The 18,782-nt window shown below is 38.8% G+C and overlaps 1 protein-coding gene across 1 annotated transcript in view; it reads left to right on the forward strand.

The window, feature by feature from the left end:
- KCNU1 (potassium calcium-activated channel subfamily U member 1) overlaps positions 1–18,782 on the forward strand; it is a 133,827-nt gene that overhangs the window by 92,627 nt on the left and 22,418 nt on the right. The window contains exons 20-21 of the mRNA XM_087418664.1: positions 14,564–14,660; positions 17,914–18,138. Of these exons, the coding sequence (XP_087274790.1) occupies positions 14,564–14,660; positions 17,914–18,138 (322 nt within the window). The remainder of the gene's footprint in view (positions 1–14,563; positions 14,661–17,913; positions 18,139–18,782) is intronic.

The following is an 18,782-nucleotide window of genomic DNA, read 5'->3' on the forward strand; positions in this document are numbered from 1 at the left end:
ATTAAATGCTTATTGCTAAGAGAAGTCAGTCTGCAAAGGCTACATACTGTATGATTCAAATTATATGACCTTCTGGAAAAGGCGAAACTATAATGATAGTAAAAACAAAAGGCATTACCTACATTTCAAAACTCAGGCTAAATGGTTGCCTACAAACGAGATAAAATTTGTGTATGTTTTGAAACACAGCATGATGTCACATTGTTTTCCAATGAATTTATTATACTGCAGAAATGCAGTTTTTTTCAAAAAATTTCCAATACTTTTGCCTTTGTAAATGTTGATATCAATGTTTAAATGGGAGAAGCAGGCAATATTTGCTTGCTTTCAAGCCTTCTCATAGGATGGTATTAATATTGGTTATTTGCCACACTTTAGAGTCTGGTTTTCAGCTTAATAGGTTTTGATTTGGCCTTCCACGAAAGGATGTATACCAACCAAGTGGCCATACGTTATTACGTTAAAACCACGTATGAACCTAAATGCTCAGGTTGGCGTGGCCAGTGCATCCCTCCTTATTCACAGAGCATCAATGGGATCATGATCTAGTTACCCAGCTTCCCAAAATTCCTCATTTGTAATTGAGGTCGTTGCCGGGTTGCTGTGAGGATTAGCAATAATAAATGTAAAGCGCCTAGCACAGTGGCTTCCAAGTAGTGCTCACTCAGTACATGGTGTCCATTATTATGAAACAGATTATAATCTGAAATTTGCCTAAAGAACATGAAATTAAAGCAAAATGAGTTAGTTGAATAATTCTTAAGCTAATCATAGCCAGATGCATCTACATATCAGGATCAGAGTCGCCTCTTCAACCTGTTGCCACATGAGTTTGATCCCAAGATCAAGGGAGACTTACTATAAGAAGAGGTTAGATAGGTGATGTTGATTCCAGCTACTCTTTTCATTTCCTGGGTTGAAGGGAGTTTATTCAGAGGACATATTCAAAATACTATTCTAGAATAGTGTTTATTAAATCCATGTACTAAATCACAATCATATTCAACCTACTCTACTGAACATTTTTTTCCCTCTGGAATCTGGGGCTTTAGATAATCTCTTGATTTGTTCTCATATGTATCCAATGGTATTCATCATATGGATTTTATTACTTTAAATTTCACATGTTATATCCAGGTTTGGGGGGAAGGGCAGAGAGCACAACTCACTATAACCACCATGTACCTACAAATGGATACGAATTTCCCTAAAATCACAGAAGGTGAAAGCTGTAAGCAGTTTGAATTTTGAGTTTGAATTTCTTAGTAGATACAATCAACGGCTTTCATCAGTTATTCAGCCTCCAAGCTGTAAGTCAACAAATATTTATTGGGAATTCAGTGGATGTCCCCAGGGATTTCAATGTGCCAGACATTGTGCTAGATGCTAGGTCACACATGATCTCTGTTCTCACGGAACTCAATCAAACATACAGTGGTTCTCTGTAAGCCTTAGAGAGCAAATTTCAATAGCCCTTCATCTTCTATAAATCTCAATGTCATGTGAGATACTAAGAATAATTACTAGATATTTTCAACCTCAATGAGTCAGAACTCTTGGAATGAATCATTCTGAATAGCTTTGCCTAGAACTTATCTAAGTATCATTACTGTTTAATTTTAGATGGAAATAATCCTAGAAACATAGTAGGCACTTTCCTGATTCCTTATGGAAAAATGTATTGACTATAATTTAACCTCTAGATTATTCAATTATCATATGAATGTCAGTAGTTATATGTGTTATAGTATATGGTATAGTTATAGTTAATTGAATTGGAGAAGAATTTTACCCTATAGGAAAATAAATAGTAGAATACTATGTTTTGTCCCTGCTTGTGGCTACTCTTTGTTAATGAAAGCTTTTTTGAAGTATAATTCATATGCTATAATATTCACCCTTTAAACTGTATAACTCAATGGTTTTTAACATAGTCACAGAATTGTGTAACTATCATGACTAAGTTCAGAATAGGTTCATCACTTCCAAAGGAAACTTCATAATCGTTAGCAGTCACTTCCTATTCACCCTTCCCTGCATCCTCTGGGAATCACTAATCTGCTTTCTGTCTTTATGGATTTTCCTATTCCAGACATTTCATAAAAATCAAATTATACAGTATATGGCTTTTTGTATCTGGCTTCTTTTAGTTAGCATAATGTTTTCAAGGTTTATGTTGTAGCATGTCTTTTCTTCTTTCCTTTTTAGGACTGAATAATATTCCATTATATTGGCACACTACATTTTGTTTATCCATGCATTAGTTGATAAGCATTTGGGGACGCTCTGAGTCAGGTCAAATAAAGACAAGCCTTGTGATTGAGTGTCTCCAGGGAGCTGCCAGAAAGCTGAATTAGTGACATTTTCTACGAATAGGGCTTTTTGGGAAGTTCAAATCCATTCTTCCCCCTCCGGTGGCTGCTATACTGTTGTTTTTCACAGGTCTGTGATTGTGAGGCTGTTGGATTTCAAGGCTACTGTAGAGCTGAGGAGAGGGGGATGGGAATAAAACAAGTTAAAATGCCACAAAACTCACTGGTCTTGCCAAGATTCTGCCATTTTTCCTGAATTAAACACCTCTCAGATTGCTTCAAGCCTCTAGTTAATTTCCAGAGTTCTGAAAAAGATGATTTTGAGAATTTTTGTCAGCATTCTCATTGTTCTTATGAACGAGTGGATTTTCAGAGGTCCTTACTGCCCTTCTGGAACTGCTTTTCTCCATGACTACTTTTTCTAGTTTTTCATCTTTCTGTTAAAATTTCAATGATTCCTTAAGCTGACATAAAACTATCTCTTTACAGCAACTCCTTTAACTATAATTTGCCACTTTTAGTCTGCAAATCAAAAAAAACAAACATGTTAGGATTATAGACAAAGCATGCAAAAATTTGCCATTACCAAATGGCACAGGGACTTGGTGATATCTTTGGTTTATGCAAATATGATTTTACAACGATGTCAGAGTGTGTTCTAGATCAGGGGTCAGAAAACTATGGCCTGAAGGCCAAATCCAGCCCGCCACTTGTTTTTGTATGGTTTGCAATGGCAAAGCAGTATGTTTAATTTACAATGACAGTATAGCTGTGCTAAAAGAATGCAAATACATTGACATTATCAGACTAGGTACTTATCACAATATTCCTAATTCACATTAAAGCACTGGTTTAAAAAATTAGCAAATTTAGAAAGACTGTCTTATCACAGGAGAATTTACAACTAAAGTTTGTTTATGAGTAGCTCATTTGGTAGCCAAGCCAGGGAAGTTATTTACTGATGGTGAGTCAATTAAATTGTGTTTAATGGCAGCAGCCAATAAGTGTGCCCAGAGAAAATAAAATTAATACTACTGACATTTCAGCAAAAACAGTTGCTTAAAGAGTTGGCATTGGGGGGCCGGCCCAGTGGCGTAGCAGTTAAGTTCACACACTCCACTTCTGTGGCCTGGGGTTCACGGGTTCAAATCTCAGGCATAGACTGACGCACTGCTTGTCAAGCCATACTGTGGTGGCTTCCCATGTAAAGTAGAGGAAGATGGGCTCGGATGTTAGCCCAGGGCCAATCTTCCTCACCAAAAAGAGAAGGATTGGCAATGGATGTTAGCTCAGGGCAAGCCTTCCTCACACACGCACACAAGAAATATTTAAAAAAAAAAAAAAAAAAGAGGGGCCGGCCCATGGCGTAGCAGTCAAGTGCGCACGCTCCCCTGCTGGTGGCCCTGGTTTGGATCCCGGGCGCTCACCGAGGCACCGCTTGTCAGGCCATGCTGTGGCAGCGTCCCACATAAAGTGGAGGAGGATTGGCCAGATGTTAGCTCAGGCCAGTCTTCCTCAGCAAAAAGAGGAGGATCGGCATGGATGTTAGCTCAGGGCCGATCTTCTCACACAAAATAAAGAGTTGACATTGGGAGCAATATCAATAGTCAATTAAAAAATAGGGTAAATGATTTTGAATGGTTTCCTTTGGTTCCTTATGAGTTGACAAATATTACGGATATTTAGTTGTTTTTTATTAAAGGAGCCAATGCTGAGTTTAAAGTAACCAAAAAAATTAGCCTCTATGAATAGTCTACATGGCACAACTACCTGTGAAAATATATTTTAAAAGCTGAGAAAACCCTAATTCAGTACAATCTGAAGTGGAATCTGCTAAGATGTGTTGCAACTGATAGTTGTAAAAATACACATGGAGCAGAAAAAATTCCTAGTTAGACAAATTTACAAATCTTCTGAAATGCGAGGTGTATAAAGACTATGGTTATTCATTGTATTATTCATCAGCAGGTATTTTGTGGAAAATATTTTAGTTTGTTATGAGTTATTTGGCCAAGAGTGTCAATAGTGAACTTCATTTGCTCCCGTGGACTTCACCATTGTTAGTTCTGTGAAACTTTGTCAGAAATAGAAGCTGAATATCCTGAATTGCCTTACCACAGAGCAGTTCAAAAGCTCAGTCAAGATTTACTATGATTTTTTGAGCTCTGGGTCAAATGTGAAATTTTTCTGAATGAGAACTGCCCTCAATCACTATTATTGAACACTAAATGGCTTTAAAACTTAGCATTCACTGCGGGTGTGATAAGTTTTCTTAATGAAATCAATATAAAGTTAAAAAACAAAGCAGAACTTATATGTGACACATTCTGTGATAAAGTCATTACAATGACAATTATTTTTCTTTGAATCACAAGTAATGTCATGTTTCTTTATACACTTCCTATTATGTCAAAAGTTAAAACAAGAAGTGAGATCACTATTTCCACACAAATTTGCAGTGGATGTATTTTCTTTCTTTCTTTTTTTTTTTTTTGTGAGGAAGATCAGCCCTGACCTAACATCCATGCCAATCCTCCTCTTTTTTTGGCTGAGGAAGACTGGCCCCGGGCTAACATCCGTGCCCATCTTCCTCCACTTTATATGGGATGCCGCCACAGCGTGACCTGACAAGCAGTGCCTCGGTTCACGCCCGGGATCTGAACCCAGGCCGCCAGCAGCGGAGCACGCGCACTTAACCGCAATGCCACCGGGCCAGCCCCTGGATATATATTCTAATCTCAGTTCCATGAGTGCTTTTTTTCTTTTGGACCTTGATGCAAATGCAAGGGAAATGTCTGACTTTTTAAGTTCATTTAACTGTGCAGTTGAGGAGTTTCCACCTAACCTTCTATTGCAAGTGATTAATCTGCTATTTAATCACATGCTAAAAGGCAAATATCAAGAGAAGAGCCTAAGAGAATTCTATAAATGCCTCCTAAGTGATGATTGTGCTCAATTAGAATCATATGCTCATGGAGCACTATCTGTATTCGACGGTACTTATCTGTGTGAAAAGACATTGTCAAAGATATGTGTAAATCTCCTTAGGATCAGCATTAACACATGAAGATTTGCAATTGATTTTGATGATAGAAAACACTAACTTTTAATGCCATATTAAGCAAAATTCCTTTAAAATTCCTTTCTTTTCATGAGTAGATCTGTAATACAAAAAATATATTCATGATTATTAATATTATTATATTTTGGATATCATCAAAGAGAAATTGTGAAAATTTATTTTCTCTCTTGTTATATAACTACCTATATAATATCAACTTTGTCTCTTGGCCTGCAAAGCTTACATATTTACTATCGGGCCCTTCACAGAAAAAAATTTGTCGATCCTGTTCTAGATAGTTAAGTTGACCACTGTTGCTTCAGATGACTGGAAGTAATAGGTAAAGACTAATTTTGCAAAGGCATTAGTTCTCACCCCCCAGCTATTAGTAAAGTTTTGAGTTTAGATTAAAAGAGTGTTGAAGAGCTTGGAAAAGCAGAGGTGAATAAAGAGTGCCCACATAAAGAGCAATTGACTCTTCAATTATATAATCCCAATTTTTCACTGAAACCAAAAAATAGCTATATATATGTAGAAGATAAAGGAATCAAAAAGTAGAATAAAATAATCATTCAGACATCTGAAACTTGGTGTGGTTACTGTTAGACTTTTGCCCTGTAATCCTGAGTGATAGAGGATGAGTTCCTGTGATGTGGTCAAATGGAAGAGATTGGGAGATTTCACAAAATATGTAGTTTCTTTATTCTTTTACAGAGTTATGAGAGCTCAGACATAACTTGGAATCTATTTCCATGGATATTGTGATATAAAAGAAAAAGAAATGATAGGAAAACATTGCATTCTTGCAACATAGTCAAGAAAATGCTCACCAGGAAGGCAAATATTATTTATATTTGTATTAAGTATCTGTATAATTCTGTGCAGATGTCAATTTATTCTAATCTATGAAAGCCAGAGCTTCTTAGTTGAAAACCTTGACAATGCACTATTTTGGGTCTTCCACTTGATCTGCAAGGGCAGTAAAAAGGGACATGCATGCACTTCTGCCTGCTGGATGACTAGTGGTGGACCATGGGGTGATCTTGTCCTGATGTGAGGACATAACGAGAAAGAGTCAAGTCAAAACCCACTTATTAGCATGAACAATGGTTCCATGGTACAAGAGACATTTAGGTGAGACATAAGAAAGAATTTTATTGCCAAAAGGTCTGTGTTTGTGTGTGTTTTTGGTGGTGATTTTTAAATTACAGGAAAGTTCCCAGAGAGTTTGTAGAATCATATTCTCTCTCTCTCTCCTCTCTCCTCTAAATGGCTGCAACTAAGTACATAATATTGGAAAGGCAATAAATGACTTCTACAATTTCCTTCTGGAGCTTAAGCAGTAGGGGTAAGAGATGGGGCATCCAGATGGTTTCTTGATGCAATAGGCCTCAGCTTCAAGAAATTCATATAGAATGTCATCTATATAGTCACACACAAGAAAAGTCAAGGACTTGATGTGCTGCAGAAACTTAATTTCAAATTAGAGGTGAACAGATGAGGATGAAGATTCTACTTCTTTCCTTTTGTTCTCATTCATCTTGAATTTAAAGAGCTAAAACATAGAGAGCATCTAAGTAAGAGTGCTCGTGACCTTCTTTCCTTATTAGGGCTATCTCACCCTGTGACTCCTCTTCTATCTCCCACTAAAAAACCCTGAGTCTTACCTTTCATCTCTAATAACAGCCTGACTTTAATCACTTCTTCTTATTAAAGAACACTAACCACAACCTTTCCCTCCCACCAGAGACCTCTAATTCTAGCTTTTCACCTTTAATCAAGGCACACCACTTTTAAAAAACAGCCATCATGTAACGCATAGAGCAGGAGGAGGGCTTCACGTCATGAGTGATCCCAAGTGGCCTCCATCTCCATTATCTCCATTGCTTCTTGACAGGTCGCCGGTGCTAAGTAAAATGTTATAACACTCAGGATGCCTTTATTCAGCAGGCTTCCCGCCAGTGATGGCTTCCAGATGTGAGGAAATTTTAAAAGTCTGTGGCCCTCAACACATCATTAGTTCCTTCCAATGTTTCCAAAATTCTGTAATCACCAGCACACTAATAATTTGTCTCCATTTCGACATCCAGCAACAGATATTTCAGGGAAACCAAAGAATGTGGATAAGAAGACTTCACAAACAACTTCCTATTTATAGAAAAAAGAATCCACTAGTGTTCCTGTACTCTGGAATTATTTTTGTTTCCTATCTACAGTTTGTAGATTTCTATGGTACCTTTCCATTTGATACCTCTTCTTCTCTCTCTGCCTCACACGCACACACAAGCACATGTGCACATTCACACCAGTAACATTTTGATGGATGCTTTTTTTACAGTCCTAGTTTCTTTTGGGGGTTATTATTGTTAGTAATTGCCCAGGCCAAACCTCTCACTTCACTGCATAAGGAAAGAATTTTTGTCACGCTAATCTCTGACCCAGGCTCAATCCCATAAAACCTTAGAAAGTATACCAGTAGAATGAAATATGAGCTAGTTTTAAGATATTTCACATTTCTACTTCCTACCTCCATATCCACCAAAGAAGAAAAAGAAAAGTCTTTGGCTTGAACTTTGCATTTGTTTCAGTAACGTGTATCAGCGTAACTGACTTAGTTGTTCAGTTCCCAGTCCAATGAACAGAGAAGACTGTATCGCAAACCATCTATGAAGGGAAAATATTTTTCATTTAGGTCAACTTCTATGTTTATAATGTCATTTGATATTTAGAAAGTGTTGGGTGGTGTGAGAAAGAGCACCTAAAAATACAACCTCATGCCGAAAAGATTGGCTGAGAAAATTGTTCCTGTGAGATGTGAGGCTTGCCCGAAGCCCCAGGCTATTCTGCCCAGAGCAGAAACTCCAGTCTTTATTAAAGGTACCTGCTGCTCTGGGTCATGTCTCATTTGTCCTCACATTGTAGGAAATCCCAAATGCAATATCCATAAAATATAAAGAGATTTAAATGAAGGTCTGTCTGGGGAATGGGTCTTTTTTATTAAAAGAGGGAAACTGTCTTTTTTATCTTTCTCCTTGATCTTCCGTCTGGTAACAATTTAAGTTCTGAGATGCCTACATGCATGTTTTCACAGAAAATGCTCTGCAGAAAGCTGTCAGTTTATACTCATCAGAAATAAAGCAAAGCCTAGCGGAGGGATGCTCAAATGTGAGCTCAGATGTGGGTTTATCTAATAGAAACACCATCCTATTCTTGGGCTGGGGCTACTCTGACCTCAAGTCTAGCTTCTAAGCAAAAGGGTGGAAAAAAATGTCTTTGTGGAGATTTTAAATTGTAAACATTGAAAACAGAGGCTGTGGATTTGATAGACTCCATCTGTAAAGCAACATTTAAAGGCAAACAGAACACTCTATTCACAGCTGATTTGCTTTATGTTAGAACACAGTTTACATTCTCCTATGTGGACTGAAATAAGATTACACTGAATATAATGATATCCTGGACTTTTATACATATCCTTTTTAAAATACCATTTACAGATGTTTTTTAAATCACACCTACAGTGTTTACTATTAAAGTTTATAATTTCATAACGACTTCTTGAAGACTTTGCATATTCAAAGAATCAGGAGACAGGAACCAGAGGGAGGTTGGAAGACATAATTCACTGGAATCTGCTTGTCTTAAAACATCCATGTCTCTGGCCACCTAACTGTCCTTTCTTCCACTGAACATCAACCAAACTCATCTGTAGACATGGAGGTGTGGAAGGTTGTCTGGGCACATCACGGAAGGGTTTCTGGGCATGGGCTTTCGAGTGTTTTATTCTTCCTTCTCCCCTCTTCCTCCTTTTCTAGGAGCTTTTCCCCATTCTGGCAGTAAAGTGACCAGTTTTAGTACTGAAAGTCTCCTGTCCTGGGAAACCCCTGTCCTGAGCAAACAAGAACAGCCAGTCACCCTTGCTGCTGCACAGTGGATTTCTTATTCCCCTCCTTTCCTAAGGTTTCCCTCTTGGCAACCAAGAGGGCTTGGTGCTTTGGAGATAACCAGTCTGCTGTCAGCGCACGTCATGTCCCATGAGATTTCATGGCAGGTTTTTTTCTCCTTTTACACAGTAAAGGAGGCTCAGCAAGAATATCTGGTCAAGCTGGAGGGAAGGCACAGAGCCTCGTGCATGCTTTCCCCTTCTCTTGGAAAGGAAGTGACCACAGAGGCTGTTCTAACAGGGAAGGTGGATTGTGCTCCCCGCCTTCCTGAGCTTCTTCCACAGTCTCTTGGTCCTGAAAGTTTCTCAGAGCTCACAGGAGCCCTTTTCTGCTTACTCATACAGAGGTTCCTAGGGGAATGGACTGTAAAAAATTATCCATGTTTTTAAACCTTAAGTTTCCCTCCAAGGTAAAAGTAATGCCTTGTAATGAAGAAATGACAACCAGGTGAAACCTAGAAAAAAGAAATGTGGCCATTAAGGCTCATATTCTGAAATCTGACTGTAGCATGTGTGTAGGTGTGTAAGGGTGTACGTACATGTGTGTAAGATGGAGAGAGAGATAGAGAGTGAGAAAGACCAGCACAAGATAGAGTGGGAAGCACTGATGATACAATTTGCCCTCACATCTCCAAATTTTAGGTGCTTTTCTCCTTGCCAGAACACAAAGGTGGTATTCAGAACTGACAATAAATGAGTATTTTCAGGTTAGGTGTGAACTGAATAGCCTTGTCACGTGTACAAAGTCATTGGAGAGAAGGCAGCAGTAGCCTACAAGATACAAAATCCTCAGCAGCACCGAAGGCATCCTGGGACTGAGTATTTTTCCTCCGTTTTTGGTGGGAACTTGATCGCTGCCTTCAACACACAGTTGTAATGGATTTTTTCAAAGATTCAACCATGCATCTGAAACTCCTGGACCCACAAACACATTCCTCCTCTCCTCCCCAACATTCGGCCAAGGGACTTGTCCTTCTCCCTATGCCAAGACTTTATGAAACTTGTTATTTTTATTTAACTCAAATCTTAAGCAAAAAATATATCGTTCTGTATCCAGGCCAGAAAACTCTCTTCTGAGAATTTATAAGCCACCTATGGAGTTTTAAAGAGGTTGCAAATGGAATGGTCACATGCCAGGATTTCTTAACACATCCAAAAATGAGGCCTGCAAAAGAAAAAAAGGAACTATAGGTGCTTTTCGAACTTTCTAATAGGTATTGTGAACAGCAGAGGATCTCATTCATTGGTAGATCATCTTCAAGAACAATCTGAGTGAAGTCTGTAAATTGGAGGAAATAATGACAACAGATTTACGCTCTTGGAAACCATGCTTCCTGACTTGTCACTGAAACCTACCCCACCTACTTAATAAGGGTTTTCCCCCATGGTTTATCTCTCTCCCTCATCAGGCACCACCATTGGAAACCAAAGGCACATGGTTTTCATTTATATTTTCTTTGAGGTGATGGGCTTCATAAAGGATATGAATGCTGTGGACGTGAGAGAATAAAAGTTCTCGTCGGAATGGTTCCAGAAAGCAGAGAAGAAAGAGCCTGCCTTCCTTAGCTGGGACATGTTCAAGCATGTGCTCCTAAAACATTGGCTTTAGGCATATGAAAGCAGCCTGAAGAAAGACAGTCATCAGCAAAGAAAGCCGGGGGATTCTTCATTCCCATGTCGCTCTGCATATCCACGAGTGGACTGGCTGCAAAGGCTGTTCTCACCCAGCACATTTGACCTATCAACTTCCACAGGTGGAAGTCAGAGACCTGACTCTGAGGATAGTTCAAGGTTTAATGCCTCCTGGATGCTCTCAGGTGGAAGTACCACACTTTGCTTGGACAACCAGAAGCCTATCTTGTGACCAGTGAACTCATCCCACCCTCATCCCAAACGTTTCTTGCTGAGGGGTCTCTCAGATAACTCCTACCATGTTTCTTGCCGAGCTTTCCCACACAGAGGGCCCCTTCACTTGAGAAAGAGGCTTCTACTGTGGTCAGGACGTGGCTTTTCTTTTTTGCCCTGAATGACTTAAATGGTGCCTTGTGGCTACCTTTTCCTCCAAAAGCATCAGTCTTTACGTTATACTACTTGTTTCTAAGTTCTAAGACTGCTAGTGTTGCACATTCTCATAGATGATTTCTTAGTCTCTTTAGTAAGGTGTATTTATGCAAGTATCATGTCATTTGCAAGGCATATGGCAGAAGGGAGCTTTCGTTAAGGGATGGTGAACTAAATTGCATCAGGTTTTGCTTTGGCAAGGACACCAGATGGATGCCTTTGTGATGAAGTGGGTCTCCTCCAGCTTTTTCTTTTATGCAGGGCTCCAACAGGTGTTTCCTCTGAGGCATATCTGTTTTCCATACCATCAGAATGAAGAAAGATGTTGTCTGTGACAGCTTGTGTACATAGATCATGCTTTTATTATGATAGAAAGGTGTACAGTGATTGATTTGCTATTCTGAGTCAAATTAAAATGTGCTTCGAAGATCATCTTCCATTTGCCAAAAGGGCATTTAATTTCCAGACCAAGGACTCTTGAGGGCGTGGGGGGAGGGAGGAGGAGAGGAAGTGGGAAAAAGCTGAAGAAAGTGACCGGAAGAAAAGTGGCAGCGGTTGTTGTAGACTTGCGTGCTGAGGGCGGAGAGCAGGAAGTCACCTCCCTGAAGGTAACTTGTGTACATTGTATCAACATCTGAGGGACAGTGTTTAGGAAACTACCCGTAGAGAGAAAAGAAGTTTCTATGAATGAGTAACATAGCCAGTTCTCCAAATCCTGATAAAAATCAAAACCAGACTCGGGTCTTAGGTGTGTTCCCTGGTGAGTCTCTTTAACAAGCTTGGCAGAAAGCCATCACCATGGTGCTGTCTAGTACTATTAAGAGAGCATGTCTTGTGTGGCTCTTAGAATTCTGGGTTAGAGCTCATGACTTACCGATATTTAAACCACCAAAAGGCGTGTTAACAAATGAACAAAGTAACCCATTTTGGTCAATCTGACCTTGAAGCTTCTGTTACTACATCTTCTGGCTAGTTAAATGACTAGAATCCACTAAGTTTAGAGGTAGGACTTAAATGGAGAGGACAATAAAGAATGGTACCCAGGGCTTGGCCGATCTTGTTAGCAATTAGCCTCTCTACTTTTCCAAACCCTTCTCCAATGTCCCATCCTTCTACCCCAGCTTCTTTGTCTGGGTCCTCTCTCTACCCCATTACTTTAGGTCTGAGACGTAAACCTAGGTTTAAGTTCCTTTGTCTGAAAAATGATGACTTAAGATAGCACTTTAGAAACTAACCTGGTTAAAGAGAGCGAAACTGCTAGTCATTATATTGGAGTCTGAGTCTTTGGGCCAGGTGTTGAATAACAAGCTATATTAATTCATGAGGAAAATCCCCAACCCTTCAGCACAGAGAGCAATAGGTTGTATTTCTCCCAGGATGTATAGTAAAATCTCACAGGAGAATGCTGTCATAAGCCACCAGGGCTGAACCTATAGTGTGACATAGTACAGTATGTCCCAAAAGGTGTTTCAAGGGATAGTAACAGATATTTCTAAATAAGTAAGTAAATAAAATAAGTAAGTACATAAGTAAATAGTAAAAGTTTTTGTGGTCAAGTAAGTGTGTGAATCACTGGAGTATAAAAATTTTAAAGGATTTCTTTTCTGTAAGAGTTTTCAGAAACTTTCATATGCTAAAATGTAGTATGAATCTCAAAGAGGGGATACTTTTCTCAAAATTTATTTGACTACAGAAAACATTTCTTCAGGACTTCTCCAGTTACTAATATTCCATGGAACATGTTTTTAGAAAAGATATTTGTGTTAGGACTTACGTAAGTGGACTTACGCTGTGGTAACAACCATGAAATCTCAGTGGCTTAGCACAAAAAAGGTGTATTTCTTGTGCGTGTTACATGTCCAGTACAGGTCAAGGAGGAAAGGGCACTCGGCTCCATGTAGTCACTCATGCAGTCAGGCCGTCATCTCTACAAAGGATTGGGAGAGAGCCTGATTCTTACACGGGGGCTTTTTGCTATGTCAGCCATCACTTCTCACATTCCGTTGGCCAGAACTAGTCATGTGGCCCCACCTAACTGCCCATGTGCTAAGGAAGGAAAGGAGAATTGAATATTGTGAGCACCCATAATCTCAACCTCAGCATTATATTCAAACGCCAGGTTTACAATTTGTTAGCTCTTTGACTTTTAGCCATAAAAGAAGGCATGTTCTTTAAAGTCTCTGGCAGAGACAGAAATTCTCACAAAATATTTCAATTGTTTCCCACGTCCCTCAGTCCCCTCACAGTTAGCAGGAGACATGGGACTAGTTCTGGCCAATGAAATGTGAGCAGCAATGATGTGTAATATATATTATGGGTGAGAAATAACCTATGTTGTGTTTAGCCCCTGGGATTTTGAGATTGTTTCTACAGGCTACACCTAGATTCTCTTGACTTAAATAGGTCCTTTCTAACCTTCAACTTTCTGTGATTCTAGAATGGTTTCCTCTCTTTTCGAACAAGCAAATATGCATTCCTTAGGATGTGAGTGGGATTATTCCAAAGATCATCTAACTCTTTTGGTGACTGAATATATTCCATGATAAGCACGGTCCCTAAGTGCAATGAGGGGGGATCATGTGGAGGGCTTTGCCAGGAACTGAGATCAATATTAGAGGAAAGTCTAGCCCAATATAGGCCAGTGACGGAAGCTGTAAAGAGTGCAAAATGCATTTAATAAGTAAAGATGTTTCTACAGAGACTCATAAGGAGAGATATGGAAATGAGAGCAGAGGAAAACAGGCTAAGGAGAGAGATGCCACCCATGACTCAATCTCACAGCCTTTTAAGTCCTGCATTCAGGTACCCAGAATACCTCTCATGATTTCTCCCAAGCAATAGTAGCATCCTGATACTAGCCAAATTAAGAGCAGAAATAGCTACCTTCAAGGCACACATAATCTAAGATAAAAAGAGAGACTGACGGATCTGTTAAACACACACACACAATCCTTATGGCTTTTGCCCAGAGTGCTTAGTGTGTCTTCAGCTGTGATATAGTCTGGACATTCAGCTCTTGGTGTACTTCAGACTTGAATCTTTATTCTGGAGTTTCGCAAACCCGAGGTCATTCTCCTTGTGTTATTCTTCACTTTGGGCTCAAGGTTCTAATGAGCTTGATGTCTTGGCTTTGTGACACCAGATCCCCAAATGTTCTCAGGCTAACTCTCTGTTCTCCCTATTCAGGACTGTTCTGTATGAAGTGGAACAAGATGCTGACCAGCTGGACAGCAGCGGCATGTTTCACTGGTGCAAAGCAACCCCTTTGGACAAGGTGATTCTGGTAGGTGATCTGGCACCAAATCAAACCAAATAGAGCTTCTCTTAGGGTAAATGATGTCCTTCTGCTACTCATAAGCACCAGCCATTTCTCTTTGTAAACTGTGAATTTTGAAGGAAAACACATACCTCACCAGCCATACGAATGGCATGCAGGGTAACATGTGGCTTTTGACAAAGACTACGTGGGTCATATTCTGGGATTTAAAGCAGTTAGATCAGAATCTTCAACTACTTCTTCCCTCCTTTAACAGTTTAGCTGAGTCAGTTATTCAGAATAATGGTCTCCTGAAACTTTGCTGTTTTGCTAGTAAATCTAATTAATTTAAATGCACCAGAGAAATGTACTATTTGCGAGAACTCTGCAGTCTTTCCTTTTTTTTAAGTAAATAATCATTTCTCTAATTTACTGGTTTTAAAGTTTGGATTTTCTATAGTAGTTTTTCTTAAAGCTGGCTATACTTATACTTAGCACATTAGCCGAGAATATATTTCCTAGATGCTCCCCTCCCCATACAACATGAGTGAATCCTTATGGATGTTAGAATCCTGTCGCTGTCTCTGTCCCTTCAAGGAGACAAACTAACTCAGCTCACTAAGGTGTTAGCAACTGAAAAGTTAAAAAGCCTTGTATCCTAATCCAGGCTCTGACACCTGCTTTCGAGATCCCCATCTAGTCTCATTTTCCAGAATTGGAACTCAGGTTTAACCTCAGTGGTTTACTTTGCAAGCAGTAGTTGGTAAATTTAACTAATAAAAGTGATTGCTTGCATGTTGCATGAACCCTATATAATTTTTTCAACTATGACTAATTGATAATTATATATTTTTTCCTGCTTTCCAAAAGTAGTTTAGTTCTCTTTTTTCTGTTCAACACACACACACATACACACACACATAAAATCCTTGTGGCTCAGTGCCAGTGTCCTGTCAGAATATGTTCCAATTTTTGTAAAAACATGATCAATCATTTGATCAGAAGCACAAAGTTGTCAGAGTTGTCATACTCACTAGAAGACTATTACAGTTGCTGAAACTCACCATTTTAGCAATTATGTCTTATTCTAAACTAAGCAAAATAAACATCCATTGAGCAGGAAGCCAAACATGTTTTCAGTGGGAGGGAAATCTTTGGAAAGGTTGGGAAGTTGGTTGCAGATGGAGGCATCCAAGAGACCAAGAAATGGAAATTGCAGACGTTCTATTATGCCATATTTATTAAGCATGCAGACAGGTTGCTATAATAGATATCTCCCTTACGACACGTGATGTGGAATACAGTTCAGAACACCCACTGAGTGTTTTGATAAGTTTAGAAGGGCTTCAAGTTTAAGAAATTCTAAGCGTTTTGAAACTTGTGACCCTAGAGGAGAAATGTCCAGATTGCCAAGTTCAGCGAGGCTTTGAACTTGGTTTGGTTTGCAGAAGGGTCAAGTGGAAGCGGTCGATTTAAGCTACTTTGAACAAATACTGCATCCTCCCCTTCCTCCAAAAGCCACCAGTGGGAGACAATTGGGAGACAATTTTGTGTCACAGTTTCTTGGAGAAATTGCCTCTCTAGCTGTGCGCAGCAATGCACTGTGCCATGTATCTTGTTTCTAATTGTTTAGTTCTACTCAGAAGAGCGATTGTTGGACTTCAGGCATGTTACATTAAATGCTGTTAAAGACTTCATTATTCAAGTTAAAACTAATCAGATTAGCTAGAAACAATTATTTAATAGATTTGGTTAAGATTCATATCACTCTCTAGGAAGGCTCTCCAGACAAGTAGCTTTATTTCCCCTCACAGGGCGATTCCCTTTGGAAAGAGTATTTCCCAGTATATGCTAATTTCACAAACTCTAAGTGTTGAGATGTCAGATGCTGTTTATTTATCCTCTTAGATTTCATCAACCTGTGTTTCATAGAAGTTTGTCATTAACCCAGCTAAGGACTGGCATAAGGTAGAATGACAGATCCATTTGAAATATTCTGTCTTCATGTGCTCAGGAACACACTCATTCTCGAGGTCCTTTTGAATGCATTTAACTCATTCTCTACCAGCTTCCAAGAGTCTTCCTCTGAAAATCTAGGAATTCAATAAGATTCAGATCTCATTAATAGTTATTGAATAACAGTTAATAAGTCAAGCACTGTACTTTCAATATATTATTTAATTTCCACAACAGAATTAACTTTTATTTTTAAACCATTTAAACTTAAAGAAATTGAGGGTCAAGGAGATTAACTAGTTTGTTCATCGTCATACAACTAGTGATGAAACCAGAATACAAAATCGAGTCTTCTGACTCCAGGTTCAGTGCTCATTCCACTCCATCGCAGCACCATGAGAGAAGACATTGACATATTCCCTGTAAGAAATCAGACGAAGGCTTAAAATAAGTTTCCTACAGGAATAACATCCCTTTTTTCAAAAGTTACATTTATTTTTTTTAAAAATCTCCATGAGTGTGGGGGAAACCTGCTCTAAATATTTGTCATGAATACTATTTTGTTTTCGACTTAGAGGTATAGGGGAGATGTTAACTCTTGGCAATGCTGACAATAGTGTGAGACATGTCAAATGTTTGGGATCAAATGGAATTTCTGTAACCTTCTAATTTCTTTTGTGTACTTTGCATGATGAATTTCCTCAACTTTAGAAAGAGTCTGTTGAATCAGTTCAGTGTATGAGGTTGAACCATATGAAATTGACAATATTCAACCATTTTTGACCCATAAAAAGGCGATTTCATGTGGTTCAAACTAATATGTATTTTCATTCGTATGAAAAGCCACTGACAACTACAATATGTTGTGCAGCTTGATGTAATTTTCAGGGCTCACTAAAAGACCTAAGTTTAGCAATGGAATTTGAAATGTTTTAGTTTTTCGTTGAATCTTTCTATAGCCCTTTCAAGGCTAAAAATGTATAATGAAAATAAGAGATATTTTCTCCATTTGGTTCAGTGATTGAACCAAATTCAATGATACACACCTTGAAGTAGGATGTTGATTTAAGTTTTAATTGATTCACTTCAGGCTAATAGAAAACTAAAAAAAATGAAATAAGAAGGAACTCCACAAAAAGATAAGTATAATTGCTCCACTGTGGATAAGTTCCATTTTTTATGAGCAATTTGCAAAATTCTATTATCGTTATGAAAGTACTCCTGTGGATGTACCCAGAAGAGTTGGGATAGGGGAAGGAACCCTCTTTGAGGGACTCTTATCTTGTTTCTGAAAATGACCAGACTCTGGCATGCTTATGCTTAGAAACGAATGGACAAGTCAAAACACGAGTTTCGGAACCACGTTGTAGCATGCATCTTTGGAGATGCCCACTCAACTCTGATGGGGCTTCGGAATTTTGTAATGCCTTTGAGAGCTAGCAACTATACCCGGCAGGAGCTGAAGGACATTGTGTTCATTGGGTCTCTGGATTACCTGCAGAGGGAATGGCGATTTCTTCGGAATTTTCCCCAGATATACATTCTGCCTGTAAGTATCGCATAAGGTATAGCGAATATTTGTAATGATAACAACACTAACAGTACTAGCATTAATAATAACAATAATAAAATAAAAATAACTTGCAGTTCTATAGTGCTTACTGATACCAGAAACTGTTCTAAGCATTTTACATATATTAGTTCATTTAACCCTCAAAATAAGCCTATGGGGTAGATTTTAAGGATGTTGAACGTTAGGCACAGAGAAAGTACGTAACTTGTCCAAGTTTACACAGCAGGTAAGTAGCAGAACTAGGATTTAAATCCAGACATTGTGGCTCCTGAATTTATGGGTAGGGGCCACCATGTTTTATGTTTGTAACTGTGTTTTATGGTCTTTCTATAAATAAGAGTTTCTCTGTATTTCTGAATCTGATTCTGACTTAATGGCTAAACCTAAGCTGATACTAGCCAGCCTTGGGCTCTAACTTTCTCATCTGTTCTGGAGACACATCTTTTATGGAACACATAATGCCACGCAGTCCTTGACAGATGTATGAAAAGGAGGAATTAGGTTTATATTTATGAGAAATGGATCCATTATGCAAACGTGGCATCGTGGTTGTAATTGTATTTGCTCTGAAGCTTCATAGATCTGTATCTCATTATATGCCACCATTTTCCTGGATAAAA

Source organism: Ceratotherium simum, chromosome 28 (assembly GCF_057802395.1).
Source record: "Ceratotherium simum simum isolate JZ-2026a chromosome 28, ASM5780239v1, whole genome shotgun sequence".
Classification (NCBI taxonomy): Eukaryota; Metazoa; Chordata; class Mammalia; order Perissodactyla; family Rhinocerotidae; genus Ceratotherium; species Ceratotherium simum.